The 19,538-nt window shown below is 37.3% G+C and overlaps 1 protein-coding gene across 9 annotated transcripts in view; it reads right to left on the minus strand.

The window, feature by feature from the left end:
* PPHLN1 (periphilin 1) overlaps positions 1-19,538 on the minus strand; it is a 142,446-nt gene that overhangs the window by 110,650 nt on the left and 12,258 nt on the right. For 5 of the 9 annotated variants that reach the window (XM_027592929.2, XM_027592931.2, XM_027592930.2 and 2 more), the window contains 2 exons: positions 3,760-3,924; positions 1,148-1,209 (listed from right to left, as the gene is read on the minus strand). In XM_027592929.2, the coding sequence (XP_027448730.1) occupies positions 1,148-1,209; positions 3,760-3,924 (227 nt within the window). The remainder of the gene's footprint in view (positions 1-1,147; positions 1,210-3,759; positions 3,925-19,538) is intronic. The other 4 variants (XM_027592934.2, XM_027592936.2, XM_027592935.2 and 1 more) reach the window with 1 other exon arrangement.

A 19,538-nucleotide genomic window follows, 5' to 3' on the forward strand; every position in this document is an offset into this window, starting at 1 on the left:
CTGTGTTCTTCAGCTGCAGTGCATCCTACTGTATGCCCAGCCACCATCTCTGCCCATCACACCACCCTATGGGACTTGGGGGCAGGGAACCGGGACTACCACACTGACGTCCCTGATGACTGAGGTGCTGTGCAGAATCAGCTGCCTTGCTCTGATCCACTGAATCCTGTTGTCTACTTCTGGCACCGAGAGAGTTGTAGCAGTTGACTACTTTCCCTTGTATATAGGTTATTCTCTGAGAGTTGTAAGAAATCTTTTCTTTAGAGGAGGAGGGGGAGTGGGAGTGGTAGAGGAAGAGGGAAAAAGAAAAAGAAAGAATCCCAAGCAGACTCCCCGCTGAGCACAGAGCCTGATTCTCCGTGAGGCTCAATATCACAACCCTGAGATCATGACCTGAGCCAAAATCAAGAGTCAGAAGCTTAACCGACTGAGCCACCCAGGCGCCTCCACAGGAGATCTTTAAAAAGCTCCTTTTATAACTTCTACTATTTCCTTTATAAAGTCATTAAAACAAACAAACAAACAAACAAACTTGAGGGGTGCCTGGATGGTTCAGATCATGATCCCAAGGTTCTGAGATCAAGCCTAGCATTGGGCTCCCTGCTCAGCGGGGAGTCTGCTTCTCCCTCTCCTTCTCCCTCAAACCCTCCCCTGCGCTTGTTCGCTCTAATAAATAACCTAAAAAATAAAAATAAAACAAACGATTAAATATGTCTATCTTTTATTCCCCCTAACTATTCTATCAGATGCCTCTGTAAGCAACCAAGGCTAACAATGACTGAAGTTCTTCCAAAATATGTTAATAAGGAACACTCTGTAATGACTCAAATATTCTGAAGGGGAAAAAAAGCCTTAACCTTCTAATTAAGCAGATACCTTATAATCCACATTACACGTTAGGAATAATTTAATAATTAATTTGATGAAAATATACCAAACAATATTTTTTTATTATCAGTTTTCAAAATGCCAATAGATACAGAATGCTATTAGTGCTGTTATATTAGTCATAAAAATGTTTGTTGCTCTCAAAATTATAAATTCCTAATAAATATTTCATCTACGAGCCTTGAGATTAGATTTCAACAGCAGACATCTCAGTGAATCAAGTATCAAAGTAGTTATGGTACTATGTTCATCATTTTACCTGTACTCAGGCTGTCGACTTGCAGAATGATCATCTCTTGTCCACCTATAGCCAGATTCATCCTGTAAAATAAAAAAGTTATTTAGATACTTGTTTACATTATTTTGGTCGAGTAGGATATATCAGTACTACTGGAAACATCTCTAAGACCAAAATTATATGAGGACAAAAACACCTTTCTAAATTTCTCTGAGCTTCAAAGGCATAAAAAAGGGGGAAAAAAGATATAGCAAGTCATCCATTTCAACAAGTAATTTAGTAGACCGAGAACCTGTGGTACGATTTAGCTCTATGAAAATGCTGAAGGTATTTCTTTGGTAGGCCCTAACAGCCTCATTGCCAAAAACATGCCAACATCACAACAGCTAAGGACCATTAGAAGAACAAAGGCCCAATTTAAGTTTAATCAAGCACACATTTCTCGACTTTTCATTTTATTTTCGTTCTGTCAAGTTCTATCACCAATTTTCAAATTCAAGCCCAATGAAGAATTTACTTTCCCTGGGGTGCCTGGTTGGCTCAGTCGTTAGGCGTCTGCCTTCAGCTCAGGTCATGATCCCAGGGTCCTGGGATGGAGCCCCCGCATCAGGCTCCCTGCTCAGCGGGAAGCCTGCTTCTCCCTCTGCCACTCCCCCTGCCTGTATTCCCTCTCTTGCTGTGTCTCTCTGTCAAATAAATAAATAAAATCTTTAAAAAAAAAAAATTTACTTTCCCACTTTTCTTGTTCAAGTTTTCTTTTCTCATCTTGATTCTCATTTAAACCTATAATTGGAAACAATATAATAAGAAGCTATCACCTACCGATAAGCTATATCAGAGCAAGATGTGACACTAAGTTTAAAATTAATGAAAAAAAGCATATTTTGTCCTCTAAAACAGATACATTTGAAAAGGTACATAAAAAAACATAGTAATTCATGCCCAATTGCTTTGAAATTATATATAGAATATAAAACAAGAATTAACAATACAACAATGTTAATTATTCACAATCAGAAATACTAATTCAGGTAAAATAAATACTGTCTTCATCTTCCTCTTTAGCATCATATACTCTAACATAAGAGTAATGTATTCATCATTTTCCTCCCCAACAATAAATATAAACAAACAAAAGAAAAAAACTTAACAGCTATAAGATATTAGATCAAATAAGTAGTTTTCTTTATATAACTGAACTCAAGATAAATTAGTGTCACAAGAGTCCTAAGGATATCAAAGGGACTTATTTTGTTTGAAGTGAATATAAAGAGAAAATGTTGTATAAAGTATGAATAAACACAACTTGTAACAAAAAACTAATGTTGATGCTACAAGGTTTTAGGGGAAAAATCATATTCATGAGGATTCAAATACAAATCGATCCAATGAATCCAAAATTCCCTATCCACATTAAATGGCCACCTTTGGTTTTCCTAAGAGGGATAACAACTTCATGTAAAGGCCAATTTTTTTTGTTCCTCAGACTACCTGGAATAATAGCTCCGAAGGCAAAATCCAGTATTTCTGCCAATAGTGATAATGTACAATGTTTACTTTTCAACACCAAATTCCTCCCCCTAAAGGAAGAGCAAGATATTTAAAAATTGAACAAAACAAAAATCCATTCTATGAGAAGGAAGCTATGCACCCCAAACTTTAAAATGACAAGAAAACACTGAATAGTCTCATTACTACTTTAGAATTGTCAAGGATCACCATGATGCAGTAGTAAGAGAACTGGACTTCCATACATACCCAACCCTGGGTAAATCACCTTACCTCCATTTCTTTGAGGGTAAAGTATGGAAAGTAATTCCAACAGCCCATGTGAGGTCAAATTTTAATATAAACAATGTTTGAATATGTACCGTTAATTGCAATATTATATAGTAGAGAAGGGGAAAGGAGAAAATATAAGTAAACAGTCTAGCAGAGGAGTGATATAAACACACAAGCTAAGTCAAAGGAATTGCATCCAGGAATAGTTGTAATCAAGTTCAATGACAGATTACTGCCAACATTAAATACATACTTCTAGATTATTAAAGATGATCAAGAAAAACAAAATACAACAGCAACAATAATGGTAATAATAGAAGCTAACATTTAAAAAGTGTCTATTTTATATAGGACAGGCAGTGTTTTGAGAGCTTTCTACTTTGAGTTACTAAGTAAACTTTAATAAGTATAACAAAAATGAGACTGAAGCTCAACTGTAACCCAACCTCACCCACAGCATCTCATCATGATGAAAATAATCAAAGTAATTATAAGTGGATACATCCAGTAAGAGATGGTAACCACCTGCTGCTCATCACTTACTGAGTACCAAGGCAATGTAGATTATCTTTATCTGCTTCTGCAAATTCTTGCCAATTTCGGGGATAAAAACACAGGCTAGTTGGAATTAATGTCACTTTGATAGAGCTACCCAGAGTGGCTTACCCACTTTGTCCCAAGATTCTCCACTACCAGTTCCCATTTGACAGCTCTAGCAGGCAACTCAATAGAGCATCAAGCAGGAAGTGTTTATTCAACTGCCTTCATGGCCAGTCACATAAATTTCAAAAATTACATGATTTTTAAACTTATAAAAAATAACAATTAGTACACGGGGGAAATTTACATACTCCTCTGTGAGGTGGACCACTTCTTCGATCATGAGAAAAACTGCGGCCCTCGTCATATTCTTGGTAATCAACATGACTGTAATATCTACTGTAGCTTCCTTCACCAGGTCTGTCTAGCAGTGATGGTTTCTTTGGCACAATATTAACTACTCTATGGTAGCCATCCTAAAACAGACAAAAAGAAATATATAAAAATCACTAATTTCTCTATTTGGTTTTGGAAAGGTTTTTAAAAAGTACAGGAGTTCTTATCCTTAATCAAATAGAGTAAATGTATAAACAAACAAAAATGCATTAATGAAATAACATGAATATAACTAATAGCAAGGTTTTCACATGGATTAAAGGAAATAAAACTGTTCAATGAAGAAAGCCAGGTGTTTAAAATAACAAGCTGCAATGCTAAAAACCAATCATAAATAAAAGAAAAAATAGAATGTTATTGTTTTAATAAAAAATAAACTACAGAGAGAATGTTACAGTAGCTCTAATCCGAATTGCCTAAGAATTTTAGAAACAAAACCATTTAAGATAGCACACATCTTTAGTCTACTGTGTTTGAACTATACTGTTTTGAAGAAATACAAAATCTTCACACATAAGGAACAGCAAACAGGGAGGTGATACTGAGCTAGAACCATCAAGAGGAAACATTCTGCTATTTCTCCAGAAGCACTGGAGAGAAGAGAGCCTTTGATTTCACAGGTCTGGAAGCAAAATAAAACCTGATATAAAATTTGAACTGATTTTCCAAGTAGTATGTTGTTAATATTTTAAAGTTTTAGCAACTAAGTGGATTTTTTTGTGGGGTTGGGAAATTGGACAGAGGAGAAGAATACCTCTCTTGGGTTAGTAGCTGCTGTAAAATAACTGGACAAAAAGATGATTATCAACAGTAAGAACTAGAGAGCTACAGAACATGTATTTGTAAATAACCTGGGCTTGAGCATTCACGGTATGTCTTTCTACCAATATCAGATGAATATACGTGAAAGAAATGAGAATGCTATCAAAGTATAAGACACGATCAATTTAAGTTAACTGATTGGACAAAATAAAAAAATAAAGCCCAACATTCAGGGCATTACTATACCATCTTTATGTCTCAGTTTCATTATCTGTACAATAGATTAATACTAATACCTACCTCAGGAGTTGCTGTGAAGACTAAATGAAAAACATTGTAAAGCATTTAGTACAATGTGTAGGACACACTAAGTGCTCAAAAATATTTGCTGTTTGGATTACCTTTTTCAAGTCTAGGTGAAACACAATTCCTCAAAGTATCTATTTCCTTAAATTACTTCTTAGCGTTAATAACTACAACTATTCAATTATTAAATTACTGTGTCCTATTCAAATTTCCCAATGGGTAGCAAATTTATTAATGTGCTGAGAAAAAAATAAAATCAATAGTTATATCTATTTGAGAGCTAAAAGGATCTACCTAATTTTTTCCTATAAGGTGGTTTCTTTCTTCAGTATTTGAGATATTAAATTATAACACATATTTTGTTATGTTGACATAAAATATAATAGAGAAATGAACCCACTGACTCTGTCTTGTAAAACTGTCTTTCAATAGAGATTTCAATTAAACCTAAACAACCACTGAGCCTCTAAAAAAATTCAACATTAAACCAAAATTAGCAACTTTATAATTTATATCATTTTCTAAATCACAATCTCTTTGTTATTCATAAAATCAGAATCACTTATTTCTCCAATTCCAAGAAACCATAAAATTCCATCCTACAATATCCTTGTTTATTTGTATACATTTATTTGGAGGGATAGTGGGGTAAGCATGCATGTCTAAACATTTTTATAAATAGATTACTTTACAAAGCAACCTTTTCCTTTGTTCAAAGTGATTTTAAGATTGTAAAATGCATATGGCAAAACTTTCAAAGAATAAAACTCAAATCACATTTGGTCATAGATTTAACAAATCGTTTTTTCCAAACAATAAATGAAAACAATCATTCCAAAGTTGTTAATCAGCAACAGAAACTCCTAATGACAGTTCTGTATCTAGCAATGAAGCCCAAACCGACATTTCCTTTGTTTTGAAAATATTCAAATATAAGTACCTTATACCATCTCACCTCTATAGGCATCTATTCCCTTTTTTTTTTTTAAGATTTTATTTATTTATTTGCCAGAGAGAGAGGGAGGGAGAGTACAAGCAGGGGGAGTGGCAGGCAGAGGGAGAAGCAGGCTCCTTGCTAAGGAAGGAGCCCGATGTGGGACTCGATCCCAGGACCCTGAGATCATGACCTGAGCTGGAGGCAGACGCTTAACCATCTGAGCCACCCAGGCGCCCCTATAGGCATCTATTTTTAAAGAAAACTCCCTAGTTATATGAAAAGATTTAAGGAAATGAAGATGATTATAGGAGTCTGTGATAAAGCAAGACTATATTATCAGAAAGTTCCTATCTTATCCAGGTATACCATTCAAGGATTTTTCTTTCCAATTAAATCCATGATAGGAGGGAAAGATTTCAGAATTTTTTTCAAAAGCTTTGTTTATAAAAAGTTCAAACAGTATTTTATATTACCTACAATGCCAGACCTGATTGGAAACACCTGAATTCTCGTACAAATTTACATTGAGCTATAAACATAATTTTCCTTTCTAAATGCTAACAGAAGGACACAAGGCTTCAGGTACTGATATGGTTGGAGCCTCCATTTTAGAAATACCTTGGAAAACAATAGCACCATTATATACAAACCAGAAATAAAAATTATGACTTCTAAAGAATATCTTAAAAGATTTTTAAAGATAACAGGATCATTTTTAATTAACTTAAAAATGAACTCAATAGAATCAAAACATTTCTATTATTTAAAATGCAGATATTTCAAATCTTGAGTTTGGACATAAAATTTGAATTCACCTCAATGAAATCAATTTTCATTGCTTCTGCTCATTATGAAAAATATGTACAGTATCCCATTAAGATCAGACTGTTATCAACTTAATACAACTGTTACATATTTACACTATGTATCAATTTTCCATGGCTGTTACTAGAATTTCCAAAAATATGCATGAACTCTATCAGATCTGCTCCTCCAAAATTAGTATTAATGTTTTATGATCAGTCAGACCGAAATAAAAAAGTACATGTAGCTCATTAAAAAAAAAATTTAAGCCTATTTTACTTAATCACTGATCTGTTCCGGAAGAATATAGAAAGCAACAACTTGCATATAAATTTAAATACTTTGAGAAGTTATAGGTCAATGAAATTTACACTTTCTCATAGGTCACTATCTCAGGGGTGAAACAATTACTACCATTAGGCCTACTGAGCTTCTGAAATAAGGATTGTTCAGTTTGCTTATGCTAATGAAAATCTCATCAGGTTAAGATACATACCAAATTAGTTCTGCAATTTTTAAATCTAAGATGGTGATGTTCTGTTACAAAATTAAGCAATTATTTCTTAATTTGCTATAAATTCCAATTTAGTAGAACTACCTCTTAAGAGAAATACTTTCATTTCAGAAAGTAAAAGCACCATTTTGTTTCATTCAATATTTAAATGTCAAATTTTCCACACTAATGTTTAGTCTCACTCCTAACTGGGGGCAAATTACGAGGATTAGCACACTTCTTTAAAAACATTTCTTTTCCAGTGTCATTAAAATATACTTGGCACAAATTCTAACAGAAAAACGTTTTATTTAAAGGAGAAATTTTAACATATAAGCTCCTCCTGTTAAGCATCCTTATCACTTAGAGACATATACTAAAATACTTATTGGCACTTGAAATAGGGTATCTTGGGGGCGCCTGAGTGGCTCAGTCAGTTAAGCGTCTGCCTTTGGCTCAGGTCATGATCCTGGGGTCCTGGGATAGAGCCTGGCATCGGGATCCCTGCTCAGCGGAAAGCCTACTTCTCCCTCTCCCTCTGCCTGCCACTCTATCTGTGCTCTCTATCTCTCTGTCAAATAAATAAAATCTTGAAAGAAAGAAAGAAAGAAAAGAAAGAAAAGAAAGAAAAGAAAAAGAAAGAAAGAAAGAGAAAGAAAGAAAGAAAGAGATAGGGTATCTTGGATTTACTTCAAAATAATCTGAGAGAAAAGAAACTGGGGGAGGCACAGACAAAACAAGATGGACCATGAGTTGATAATTGCCACTTTGGGAAGTTTATTTTGTTATTTTGTCTACTTTTATATCTTTAACTTTTGTTATAATAAATGAAAAACTATTAAAACTCACTAACCTATCAGCAAAGTAACTAAGTACGATAGCACATGTAAATAGTTAATGCCATTACTCCCTAAAATAATCAACTTAGTATGAATGCAAGCTTCATGGGCACAGAAACCTTGGTCTTAATTCACTGCTCTATTCCCAGCACCTGGAACAGCACTTGGCACATAGTAGGCACTACATTCATAACACACATTCTGCTTTGCTCTATCAATTTTATGTTACCTTTGGCATCACATGCTTTTTATTAGAAAAGTACCACACAAACCACACATAACTAAAAAAATCTACTACACAGACTGGTGGACTTCTGCTTTCGAAAGCCTAAGGTTCCCTCACTCTGCTTCCTCATATTTTGTGATATGCATTTCTATAATAGCACTTATTCATTTAATTCACTCACTGAATTTTCAAAGAAAATGGTTTTGCATTTCAATGGCGTTGGGGAATAATGGATCAAACATGTGAAACTGGAACTGCCCCAGAAAATCAGGACATTGTTACAGAATGCAGCCAAGAACTCCTCTTTCCTCTCTGGAAATAATGACAATAAAAAGAAAGTTAAGTTCTTGCAATTCTGTCAGCCAAGAAGTTTAAACACCTCCTAGGGCAGCTCTACACAAAATCAAAATTCAGCAGATGAACACTTAAGACTTTGTATTTCATGTGTGTAATTTTCACATTTAGAAAAAGCTATAAAAAAAACACTGAACTTTTATGATATGTATACCTATGTAGTTAATGAAAAGCACACTTGTCCAGTTTACTTTGAAATACATCAAAAAATTAGATGGATTAAGTAGATGGATAAAGGACAGATAGATGGATAAATACATGATAAAGAAAGTTTTCATAAAATGTTAACAGTTGAGGGGCACCAGGGTGGCTCAGTCGGTTGACTGTCTGCCTTTGGCTCAGGTCATGATCCCAGGGTCCCGGGATAGAGCCCTGCATCGGGCTGCTGAGTCTGCTTCTCCCTCTGCCCCTCACCCCGCTCGTGTTCTCTCTCTCTCTTACTTTCTCTTACTCTCCCAAATAAATAAAAATTTTTTTTAAAAAATTCTCTCTTCCCCACTTATGCTCTCTCTTTAAAATAAATAAATCTTTAAAAAATAATAAATAAATCTTTTAAAAAATGTTAATAGTTGAATATAATAGTGAGTAAATGGGAGCAATAAGAAAAGAGAAATGCAGTAAAATTGTTTTTCTGTTAGAGAACAGAATCCAGATATACAGAATAGAACATTATCTTGCTCTATCCCAGGCCCTAATGATAGTGAGTGCTCACTTTTTAAAGGATTAACTAGTTTTATATTTAGAACAATAATCTGCCTTTTCCAAAGCTAAGTTTTTATTGAAGTAAGAAATACATACAAAAAGTGTAAAGTCATAAATGACTCTTGGATTAATTTTCACAAGGTAATTACACTGTATAACTACCACCAGATCAAAAAACTGAACATCCCTAGTATGGCAAAAGCCTTCCTGTGCTCTCTCCCAGACAATGCTCCGCACACCTAAAAGTAACCACTTCCCTGGTGAGTTATGCCTATTCTGAAACTTTATACAATATGTAGGAAATACAGGATATACTCTTGTATTTGGCTTCTTTCTTTCAGTATGATGTTTGTGAGGTTCATACATGTTGCTGCTTTTGCAATGGTCCACTCAGGTCCATTCATTCTAATTGCTGTGTACATTGCACAATTAATTTATCTACTCTACTGTTACACATGTGGATTGTTGCCAGCTTAGAGCTGTTATGAATAATGTTGCTTGTGAGAATCTTATACAAGTCAATATGATATACCAATATGGTTTTTAAAATAACATTATATGATCTGCTTCGTAAGCAAATATTTTTAAATGTTAAAGAAATTATATTTTTATTAGCTCCAAATTCAGAAATTATAAATTCACTGATTTACATTTCTAGTTCTAGTGTCATTTATCAGTTTTCTAACCCAAGGATTCAGGAGGTCCTTGAAATCAGATGTGAATATAAAATTACTTTTTTCACCCAAATGCAGCAGCAAACGACATTAGAATTATATCTGTGGCTTTGTCACTAACAGAAATCATAGATATTTTCATATCACATTATAGCTGTTGCAGTATCTCAAAATACCATTTATTCTCATCACTTTGAAAATATAGTAATGAAACTCCCATCATTAGCTCTTAATATTTAATGATCTACCAAAGAAGTACATATTACTACATTACAAATTTATTAATAGTTTGATAATTATATTCAAATTTAAGTGGTCTCCTTTAATTTGGTGTATTTTATAGTTTTAAAAACCCTTCTCTGAAAAGGGATCCATAGGCTTCACCAGACTGTTAAAAGGAACAATGGCACCAAAAAGTTTAACTTTGCTTTATTTAAAATGTAGGTGTAACGTAGAAAGCAAAGAGATAATTTCCAAGAGTCATCAAAGGCGCATAATTGAGGGGAGGGGAGGGCTTTAAATTTCTAACCAAAATAAGGCCACATTCACCAATAAAAGTGAGTCTTCAGGATGGGGATGTGGGAAAAGAGAAGGATTTATCAACTAAGGAAGGCTTATTGGGGGGATGAAGGGACCAATCTAATAGAATTAAATTTTTTCTTAAAAAGGAGAGGAATGGTAGGGGGCAGAGCAAGATGGCGAAGGAGTAGGAAACCTGGATTTGGTCTGGTATCAGGAATTCAGCTGGATAGGGATCAAACCATTTTGAACACCTATGAACTCAACAGGAGATCAAAGAAAAGAATAGCAACAACTCTCTGAACAGAAAAGCGACCACTTTCTGGAAGGTAGGACTTGCGGAGAAGTGAATCCGAGGCAATATTCGGGAGGATAGATGGCGGGGGAGGGGCCTCCGGCAGCAGTTTCTGGCAAGTGATAGAGCTGTGGAGCACAAAATCAGAACTTTTAGAAGCCGGCTCCGCTGAGGGACGTCGCTCCAGTGGCTAAGCGAGGGGTGGAACCCTCGCGGGACAGTGTGGTCTCAGGACCCTCGGGGTCACAGGAAGACCGGGGGTGCCTGAGCGCGGCACAGCTCCCAGGTATCCGAGCAGGGAGGCCAGCTGCAGAGACGGAGCCGAGGTGCGGGCTCTCAGCTCGGGGTGGCCATAAACTGTGATCGGTGACACAGTCGGGCCACTGCTCCTCCAGCAGGGACCCAACAAGTGGGAGATCCAGGGAGACTCCACTTTCTCCCCTGGGAGGAGTGGCGCGGGAGTGCACTGCAGGGATCTGCTGGGTTTGGAGACTCCACACTGAGTTGGGTGCCAGAGATACAACGCTGGGTCACAGGCCGGGCGAGCACAGAGTGTGGCCGGAGACCGGGGAGACAGGAGTGATTGACTGCTTTTCTCTGGGGGCGCGCTGGGAGCAGGGCCCCGAGGTCTCCGCTCCTCCGGGGCGGAGATTGGGAGGCCACCATTTTCGCTCTCATCCTCCAAAGCTGTACCGGGAGCTTGCAAGGAACAAAAGCTCCGGAGAGCAAACCTGAGCAGATTACTTAGCCAGGACTGGCAAGGGCGGGGCAATTCCGCCTCCGGAAAAGGCATTTGGGAATCACGGGAACAGGCGCCTCCCCCAGAAGATGAGCAAGAACAGTCAGCCAAGACCAAGTTCACTGATCAATGAGAACAGCAGAATTCCAGAGCTAGGGGAATACTGCACATAGAATTCATGGCTTTTTTTACCATGATTCTTTAGTCTTTCAAACTTAATTTTTTTGTAACTTTTTTTTTGAATTTTTCTTTTTCCCTTTTTCAACCAACATCTTATCAATCCCTTTTAAAAAAACATTATTTTTTCATTTTTAGAGTCATATTCTATCCCTTCATAGTAGTCACCCTTATTTTTGGCATATATATATAAGTTGTTCTCTTTAAAATTTTGAGATACAGTTTCTTCTAACAGATTAAAATATACCCTAAATCTCTAGTGTATGGCTTTGTTCTAGTCTCCTGCCTGATCACATTCTCTCTTTTTTTTCTTTCCTTTTTTTTAAATCCTCTTCTTTATTTTCTCAAACACCTTCTTATCTTATCAATTCCTTTTATAAAATTTTTTTATAATTTTCATCTTTACAGTCATATTCCATCCCTTCATCGTATCAACCCTTATTTTGAACATATATAATTCTTTAAAATTTTGGGATCCACTTTCTCCTAACAGACCAAATACAGCCAAAATCTAGTGTGTGGCACTGATCTACGCACCAGCCTGATCATATTTGATCATATTCTGTTTTTTTTGTTTTGTTCGTATCTTTTTCTTTTTTCTTTTCTTCTTTTTCTTTTTTATTCCTTTCCCTTTCTTTTCCCCTGCTTTCAGGTCCTTTCTGATTTGTATAGAGTATATTTTCTGGGGGCATTGTTACCCTGTTAGCACTTTGTTCTCTCATTCATCTATTCTCCTCTGGACACGATGACAAGACGGAAAAAATCACCTCAACAAAAAGAACAATAGGTAGTACCGTCTGCCAGGGACCTACTTAATACAGACATTAGTACAATGCTGGACCTACAGTTCAGAATCATGATTTTAAAGATACTAGCTGGGCTTGAAAAAAGCATGGAAGTTATTAGAGAAACCCTTTCTGGAGAAATAAAAGAACTAAAATTTAACCAAGTCGAAATCAAAAAGGCTATTAATGAGGTGCAATAAAAAGTGGGGGCACTAACTGCTAGGATAAATGAGGCAGAAGAGAGAATCAGCGATATAGAAGACCAAATGATGGAAAATAAGCTGAGAAAAAGAGTGATAAACAACTACTGGATCACGAGGGCAGAATTTGAGAAATAAGCGATACCATAAGATGAAACAACATTAGAGTAAATGGGATCCCAGAAGAAGAAGAGAGAGAGGGGCAGAAGGTATATTGGAGCAATTTATAACAGAGAACTACCCTAATGGGGGGAAGGAAACAGGCATCAAAATCCAGGAAGCACAGAGAACCCCTCTCAAAATCAATAAAAATAGGTCAACACCCTGACATCTAATAGTAAAACTTACGAGGCTCAGAGACAAAGAGAAAAACCTGAAAGTAGCTCGGGAGAAGAGATATGGAACCTATAATGGTAGAAACATTAGACTGGCAACAGACCTATCCACAGAGACCTGGCAGGCCAGAAAGGAATGGCATGATAACTTCAGAGCACTAAACGAGAAAAATATGCAGCCAAGAATACTATATCCAGCTAGGCTGTCAATGAAAATAGAAGGAGAAATAAAAAGCTTCCAGGACAAACAAAAACTAAAGGAATTTGCAAACATGAAACCATCCCTACAAGAATATTGAAAGGGATCCTCTAAGCAAAGAGGGAGCCTAAAAATAATATCGACTAGAAAGGAATAGAGACAATATACAGTAACAGTCACCTTACAGACAATATAATGGCACTAAATTCACATCTTTCAATAGTTACCCTGAATGTAAATAGGCTATATGCCCCAATCAAAAGACACAGGCTATCAGATTGGATAAAAGAACAAGACCCATCGATATACTGTCTGCAAGAGACTCATTTTAGATCCAAAGTCACCTCCAGATTGAAAGTGAGGGGTTGGAGGGCGCCTGGGTGGCTCAGTTAGTTAAGCAACTGCCTTCGGCTCAGGTCATGATCCTGGAGTCCCGGGATCGAGTCCCACATCGGGCTCCCTGCTCGGCAAGGGGACTGCTTCTCCCTCTAGCCCTCTCTGCTCTCATGTACTCTCTCTCTCTCTCTCATTCTCACTCTCTCAAAATAAATAAATATATCTTTAAAAAAAAAAAAAAGAAAGTGAGGGGGTGGAAAACAATTTACCATGCTAATGAACATCAAAAGAAAGCTGGGGTGGCAATCCTTACATCAGACAAATTAGATTTTAAACCAAAGTCTGTAATAAGAGATGAGGAAGGACACTACATCCTACTTAAAGGGTCTATCCAACAAGAAGATCTAACAGTTGTAAATATCTATTCCCCTAACATGGGAGCAGCCAATTATATAACGCAATTAATAACAAAAGCAAAGAAACACATTGACAACAATATAATAATAGTAGGGGACTTTAACACCCCCTCACTGAAATGGATCATCTAAGCAAAAGATCAACAAGGAAATAAAGACTTTAAATGACACACTGGACCAAATGGACTTCACAGACATATTCAGAACATTCCATCCCAAAGCAACAGAATACACATTCTTCTCTACTGCCCATGGAACATTCTCCAGAATAGATCACATCCCAGGTCAAAAATCAAGACTCAACCGGTACCAAAAGACTGGGATTATTCCCTGCCTATTTTCAGACCACAGTGCTTTGAAACTAGAACTCAATCACAAGAGGAAAGTCGGAAAGAACTCAAATACATGGAGGCTAAAGAGCATCCTACTAAAGAATGAATGGGTCAACCAGGAAATTAAAGAATTTAAAAAATTCATGGAAACCAATGAAAATGAAAACACAACTGTTCAAAATCTTTGGGATACAGCAAAGGCAGTCCTAAGAGGAAAGTATATAGCAATACAAGCCTTTCTCAAGAAACAAGAAAGATCTCATACACAACCTAACCCTACACCTAAAGGAGCTGGAGAAAGAACAGCAAATAAAGCCTAAACCCAGCAGGAGAAGAGAAATAATAAAGATCAGAGCAGAAATCAATGAAATAGAAACCAAAAGAACAGTAAGTAAAACAGATCAATGAAACCAGGAGCTGGTTCTTTGAAAGAATTAACAAAACTGATAAACCCCTGGCCAGACTTATCAAAAAGAAAAGAGAAATGACCCAAATCAACAAAATCATGAAAGAGGAGAGATCACAACCAACACCAAAGAAATACAAACAATTATAAGAACATATTATGAGCAACTCTAGGCCAGCAAATTAAGTAACCTGGAAGAAATGGATGCATTCCTAGAGATGTATCAACTACCAAAACTGAACCAGGAAGAAAGAGAAAACATGAACAGACCTATAACCACTAGGGAAATTGAAGCAGTCATCAAAAAACTCCCAACAAACAAAAGCCCAGGGCCAGATGGCTTCCCAGGGGAATTCTACCAAACATTTAAAGAAAAACTAATACCTATTCTTCTGAAACTGTTCCAAAAAATAGAAATGGAAGGAAAACTTCCAAACTCGTTTTATGAGGCCAGCATTACCTTGATCCCCAAACCAAATACCCCATCAAGAAGGAGAATTACAGACCAATAACCTTGATGAACATGGATGCAAAAATTCTCACCAAAATACTAGCCAATAGGATCCAACAGTACATTAAAAGGATTATTCAGCACAACCAAGTGGGATTTATCCCCGGGCTGCAAGGTTGGTTCAACATCTGCAAATCAATCAACGTGATACATTAACAAAAGAAAGAACAAGAATCATATGATCCTCTCAATAGATGCAGAAAAAGCATTTGACAAAGTCCAGCATCCTTTCTTGATCAAAACTCTTCAAAGTGTAGGGATAGAGGGTACATACCTCGATATCATAAAAGCCATCTATGAAAAACCCACAGTGAATATCATTCTCAATGGGGAAAAACTGAGAGCTTTCCCCCTAAGGTCAGGAACTCGGCAGGGATGTCCATTATCACCACTGCTATTCAACATAGTATTAGAAGTCCTAGCGACAGCAATCAGACAACAAAAAGGAATAAAAGGCATCCAAATCAGCAAAGAAGTCAACCTCTCACTGTTTGCAGATGAAATGATACTTTATGTGGAAAACCCAAAAGACTCCACCCCAAAACTGCTAGAACTCATACAGGAATTCAGTCAAGTGGCAGGATATAAAATCAATGCACAGAAATCAGTGGCATTCCTATACATCAACAACAAGACAGAAGAGAGACAAATTAAGGAGATGATCCCATTTACAACTGCACCCAAAACCATAAGATACCTAGGAATAAATCTAACCAAAGAGGCAAAGGATCTGTACTCAGAAAACTATAAAATACTCATGAAAGAAATTGAAGACGACACAAAGAAATGGAAAAACGTTCCATTTCCATGGACTGGAAGAACAAATATTATGAAGATGTCAATGCTACCTAGAGCAATCTACACATTCAATGCAATCCCTATCAAAATACCATCCACTTTTTTCGAAGAAAGGGAACAAATAATCCTAAAATTTGTATGGAACCAGAAGAGACCCCGAGTAGCCAGAGGAATGTTGAAAAAGAAAAGCAAAGCTGGCGGCATCACAATTCCGGACTTCCAGCTCTATGACAAAGCTGTCATCATCAAGACAGTATGGTACGGGCACAAAAACAGACACATAGATCAATGGAACAGAATAGAGAGCCCAGAAATGGACCCTCAACTCTATGGTCAACTAATCTTCGACAAAGCAGGAAAGAATGTCCAATGGAAAAAAGACAGTCTCTTCAACAAATGGTGTTGGGAAAATTAGACAGCCACATACAGAGGAATGAAACTGGACCATTTCCTTACACCACACACAAAAATAGACTCCAAATGGTTGAAAGACCTAAATGTGAGACAGGAGTCCATCAAAATCCTAAAGGAGAACACAGGCAGCAACCTCTTCGACCTCAGCCGCAGCAACTTCTTCCTAGAAGCATCGCCAAAGGCAAGGGAAGCAAGGGGAATAATGAACTATTGAGATTTCATCAAGATAAAAAGCTTTTGCACAGCAAAAGAAACGGTTAACAAAACCAAAAGACAACCAACAGAATGGGAGAAGATATTTGCAAATGACATATCAGATAAAGGTCTAGTATCCAAAATCTATAAAGAACTTATCAAACTCAACACCCAAAAAACAAATAATCCAATCAAGAAATGGGCAGAAGACATGAACAGACATTTTTCCAAAGAAGACATCCAAATGGCCAACAGGCACATGAAAAAGTGCTCAACATCGCTCGGCATCAGGAAATCCAAATTAAAACCTCAATGAGATGCCACCTCATACCAGTCAGAATGGCTACAATTAACAAGTCAGGAAACAACAGATGTTGGCGGGGATGTGGAGAAAGGGGAACCCTCCTACACTGTTGGTCGGAATGCAAGCTGGTGCAACCACTCTGGAAAACAGTATGGAGGTTCCTCAAACAGTTGAAAATAGAGCTACCATACGATCCAGCAATTGCACTCCTGGGTATTTACCCCAAAGATACAAATGTAGGGATCCGAAGGGGTACATGCACCCCGATGTTTACAGCAGCAATGTCCACAATAGCCAAACTGTGGAAAGAGCCAAGATGTCCATCGACAGATGAATGGATAAAGAAGATGTGGTATATATATACAATGGAATGTTATGCACCCATCAAAAGGAATGAGCCCTTGCCATTTGCAACGACGTGGATGGAACTGGAGAGTGTTATGCTGAGTGAAATAAGTCAATCAGAGAAAGACATGTATCATATGACCTCACTGCTATGAGGAATTCTTAATCTCAGGAAACAAACTGAGGGTTGCTGAAGTGGGGGTGGGGTGGGAGGGATGGGGTGGCTGGTGATAGACACTGGGGAGAGTATGTTCTATGGTGAGTGCTGTGAAATGTGCAAGACTGTTGAATCACAGATCTGTACCTCTGAAACAAACAATGCAACATATGTTAAGAAAAAAACAAAAGAAGAAGAAGATAGCAGGAGGGGAAGAATGAAGGGGGGAAATCGGAGGGGGAGATGAACCATGAGAGACGATGGACTCTGAAAAACAAACTGAGGGTTCTAGAGGGGAGGGGGGTGGGGGGATGGGTTAGCCTGGTGATGGGTATTAAAGAGGGCACATTCTGAGTGGAGCACTGGGTGTTATGCACAAACAATGAATCGTGGAACACTACATCAAAAAACTAATGATGTAATGTATGGTGATTAACATAACAATAAAAATTTAAAGGAGAGGAATGAAGCCATGCAAGGTCTGGGCAGGTTCCGTGCTCTCAGCAGAAAGGCAATCTAGGCTCCTCCCCGTATAGGAGGAACCAAGTAGCCAGAGAATTTAGCAAAGTCAGATTTACCTTTGGGAATTTAGAGACAGTTGAGTAACTCTACTATGATTTTAAATGCACTTATATAAAATATATCTGCTTCCTGCTGATGAAATTATTTTATAAAGAAGCCTCTGTTTCACAATTACACACACATAAATGATATAAAAATGAAAATGTGTGGGTTTAGATTTTACTAAAATATCCTCATCCACTGAGAACTTCCATCTCCTGTCATTTTACCTCAACTCCTGTCATCATCAGCAACTTCAGTGTTCATCTACGATCCGCATTTCCTAACTCTGCATAAGTCACCTGATAAACTTTACACAACGCTGATGTTTAGATCTTAGCTGCAAAGATTAGGACTTAATTATCTGGATGGGGCCCAGATATTCGTATTTAAGAGCTCTCTGGGTGACTTCAATGTACAGTGAGGACTGAGAGCCTCTAATCTAAATCACTGATCCAAAATCTAGCCTCCAAGTTTTCCTGATCTCAACTCCAGTAACATTCACCCACCCTCTATCCCTACCATCATCCACTGGACTTTTAATCACCTAGAACTGTCCTCTCTTGGAAACTCTGCACTTCAAAATACCAATTGCCTATCCTTCTACCACGCTCTGGTCTTCAGCCTCACTGAGCCTTGCTCACTTCTTTCAACCCACTGTCCCTCTCACAGCCTTACCTCCTTTCTGAATCAGCCTGTAACACATAATATCTTACCTCAGTAATTCTGAGTCAGAACCTTCAATATCCTTATCTTCCTGAGTCCACCACTCATCATGCAATCTTAAATCAATACAACAACTTGCTTTCTCCACTCCTAAACTGGGCCACTTAGGTAATAAAGCACACATTCCTGCAGACTGGTGCCCCTATAATACTACAGTGCACAAGCCCACTGCCCCTCAGCCAGTCTTTTTAAACATCTCTAGTGAGGAGATACCAACAATGGCTACTCCCAATTCAAGGCTGGCCTCAAGTCGCCCTCTACCACCTGTACTTTCAGGGAATGATCTTGCTACCCCTTCAAAGAAAACAAAGGCTATTAGGTATGAACTTTCTCAAATCCATTCTCACACAATGACCTCGAGATCTGAAGGGCCCTTCTTATGTCTTTAGGACAACTAATTATTCCCATCTTAAAATTCACTCCTCCCCAGCTGCCTCCAATCTTAACTCTTTGAGCCAGCTTCCACTGCGGTGTGTTCTATGACACAACACAGCATGCATAAATAATGGAGCATGGTGTAATAAATGGTGTAATGTAACTTTTTCCATGATTTGATCATGAATATTTCCCATTGTTATCTGAAATTACATTTCTGTATATAAATCTCTGCCTACATTTTACGGCTTCTACAACATTCTACTGAGGTCTATAAATGTTGTACCATTCAACACTCAGAATTGTTTTGAAGATTAAGAAGTTTATATATAAAAGCCCTCACTTACAGTAAGCAGGAACTAGTTAAATACATAATTATAGTAAGTTACCACTTAAAAGTCATCCCCTCTCTAAATGTATCTTATTTTATAATTTGGAGTCATGTGTTACATTAAGGAAAAAAACCTAATTA

This window comes from Zalophus californianus, chromosome 9 (assembly GCF_009762305.2).
Source record: "Zalophus californianus isolate mZalCal1 chromosome 9, mZalCal1.pri.v2, whole genome shotgun sequence".
Lineage (NCBI taxonomy): Eukaryota > Metazoa > Chordata > Mammalia > Carnivora > Otariidae > Zalophus > Zalophus californianus.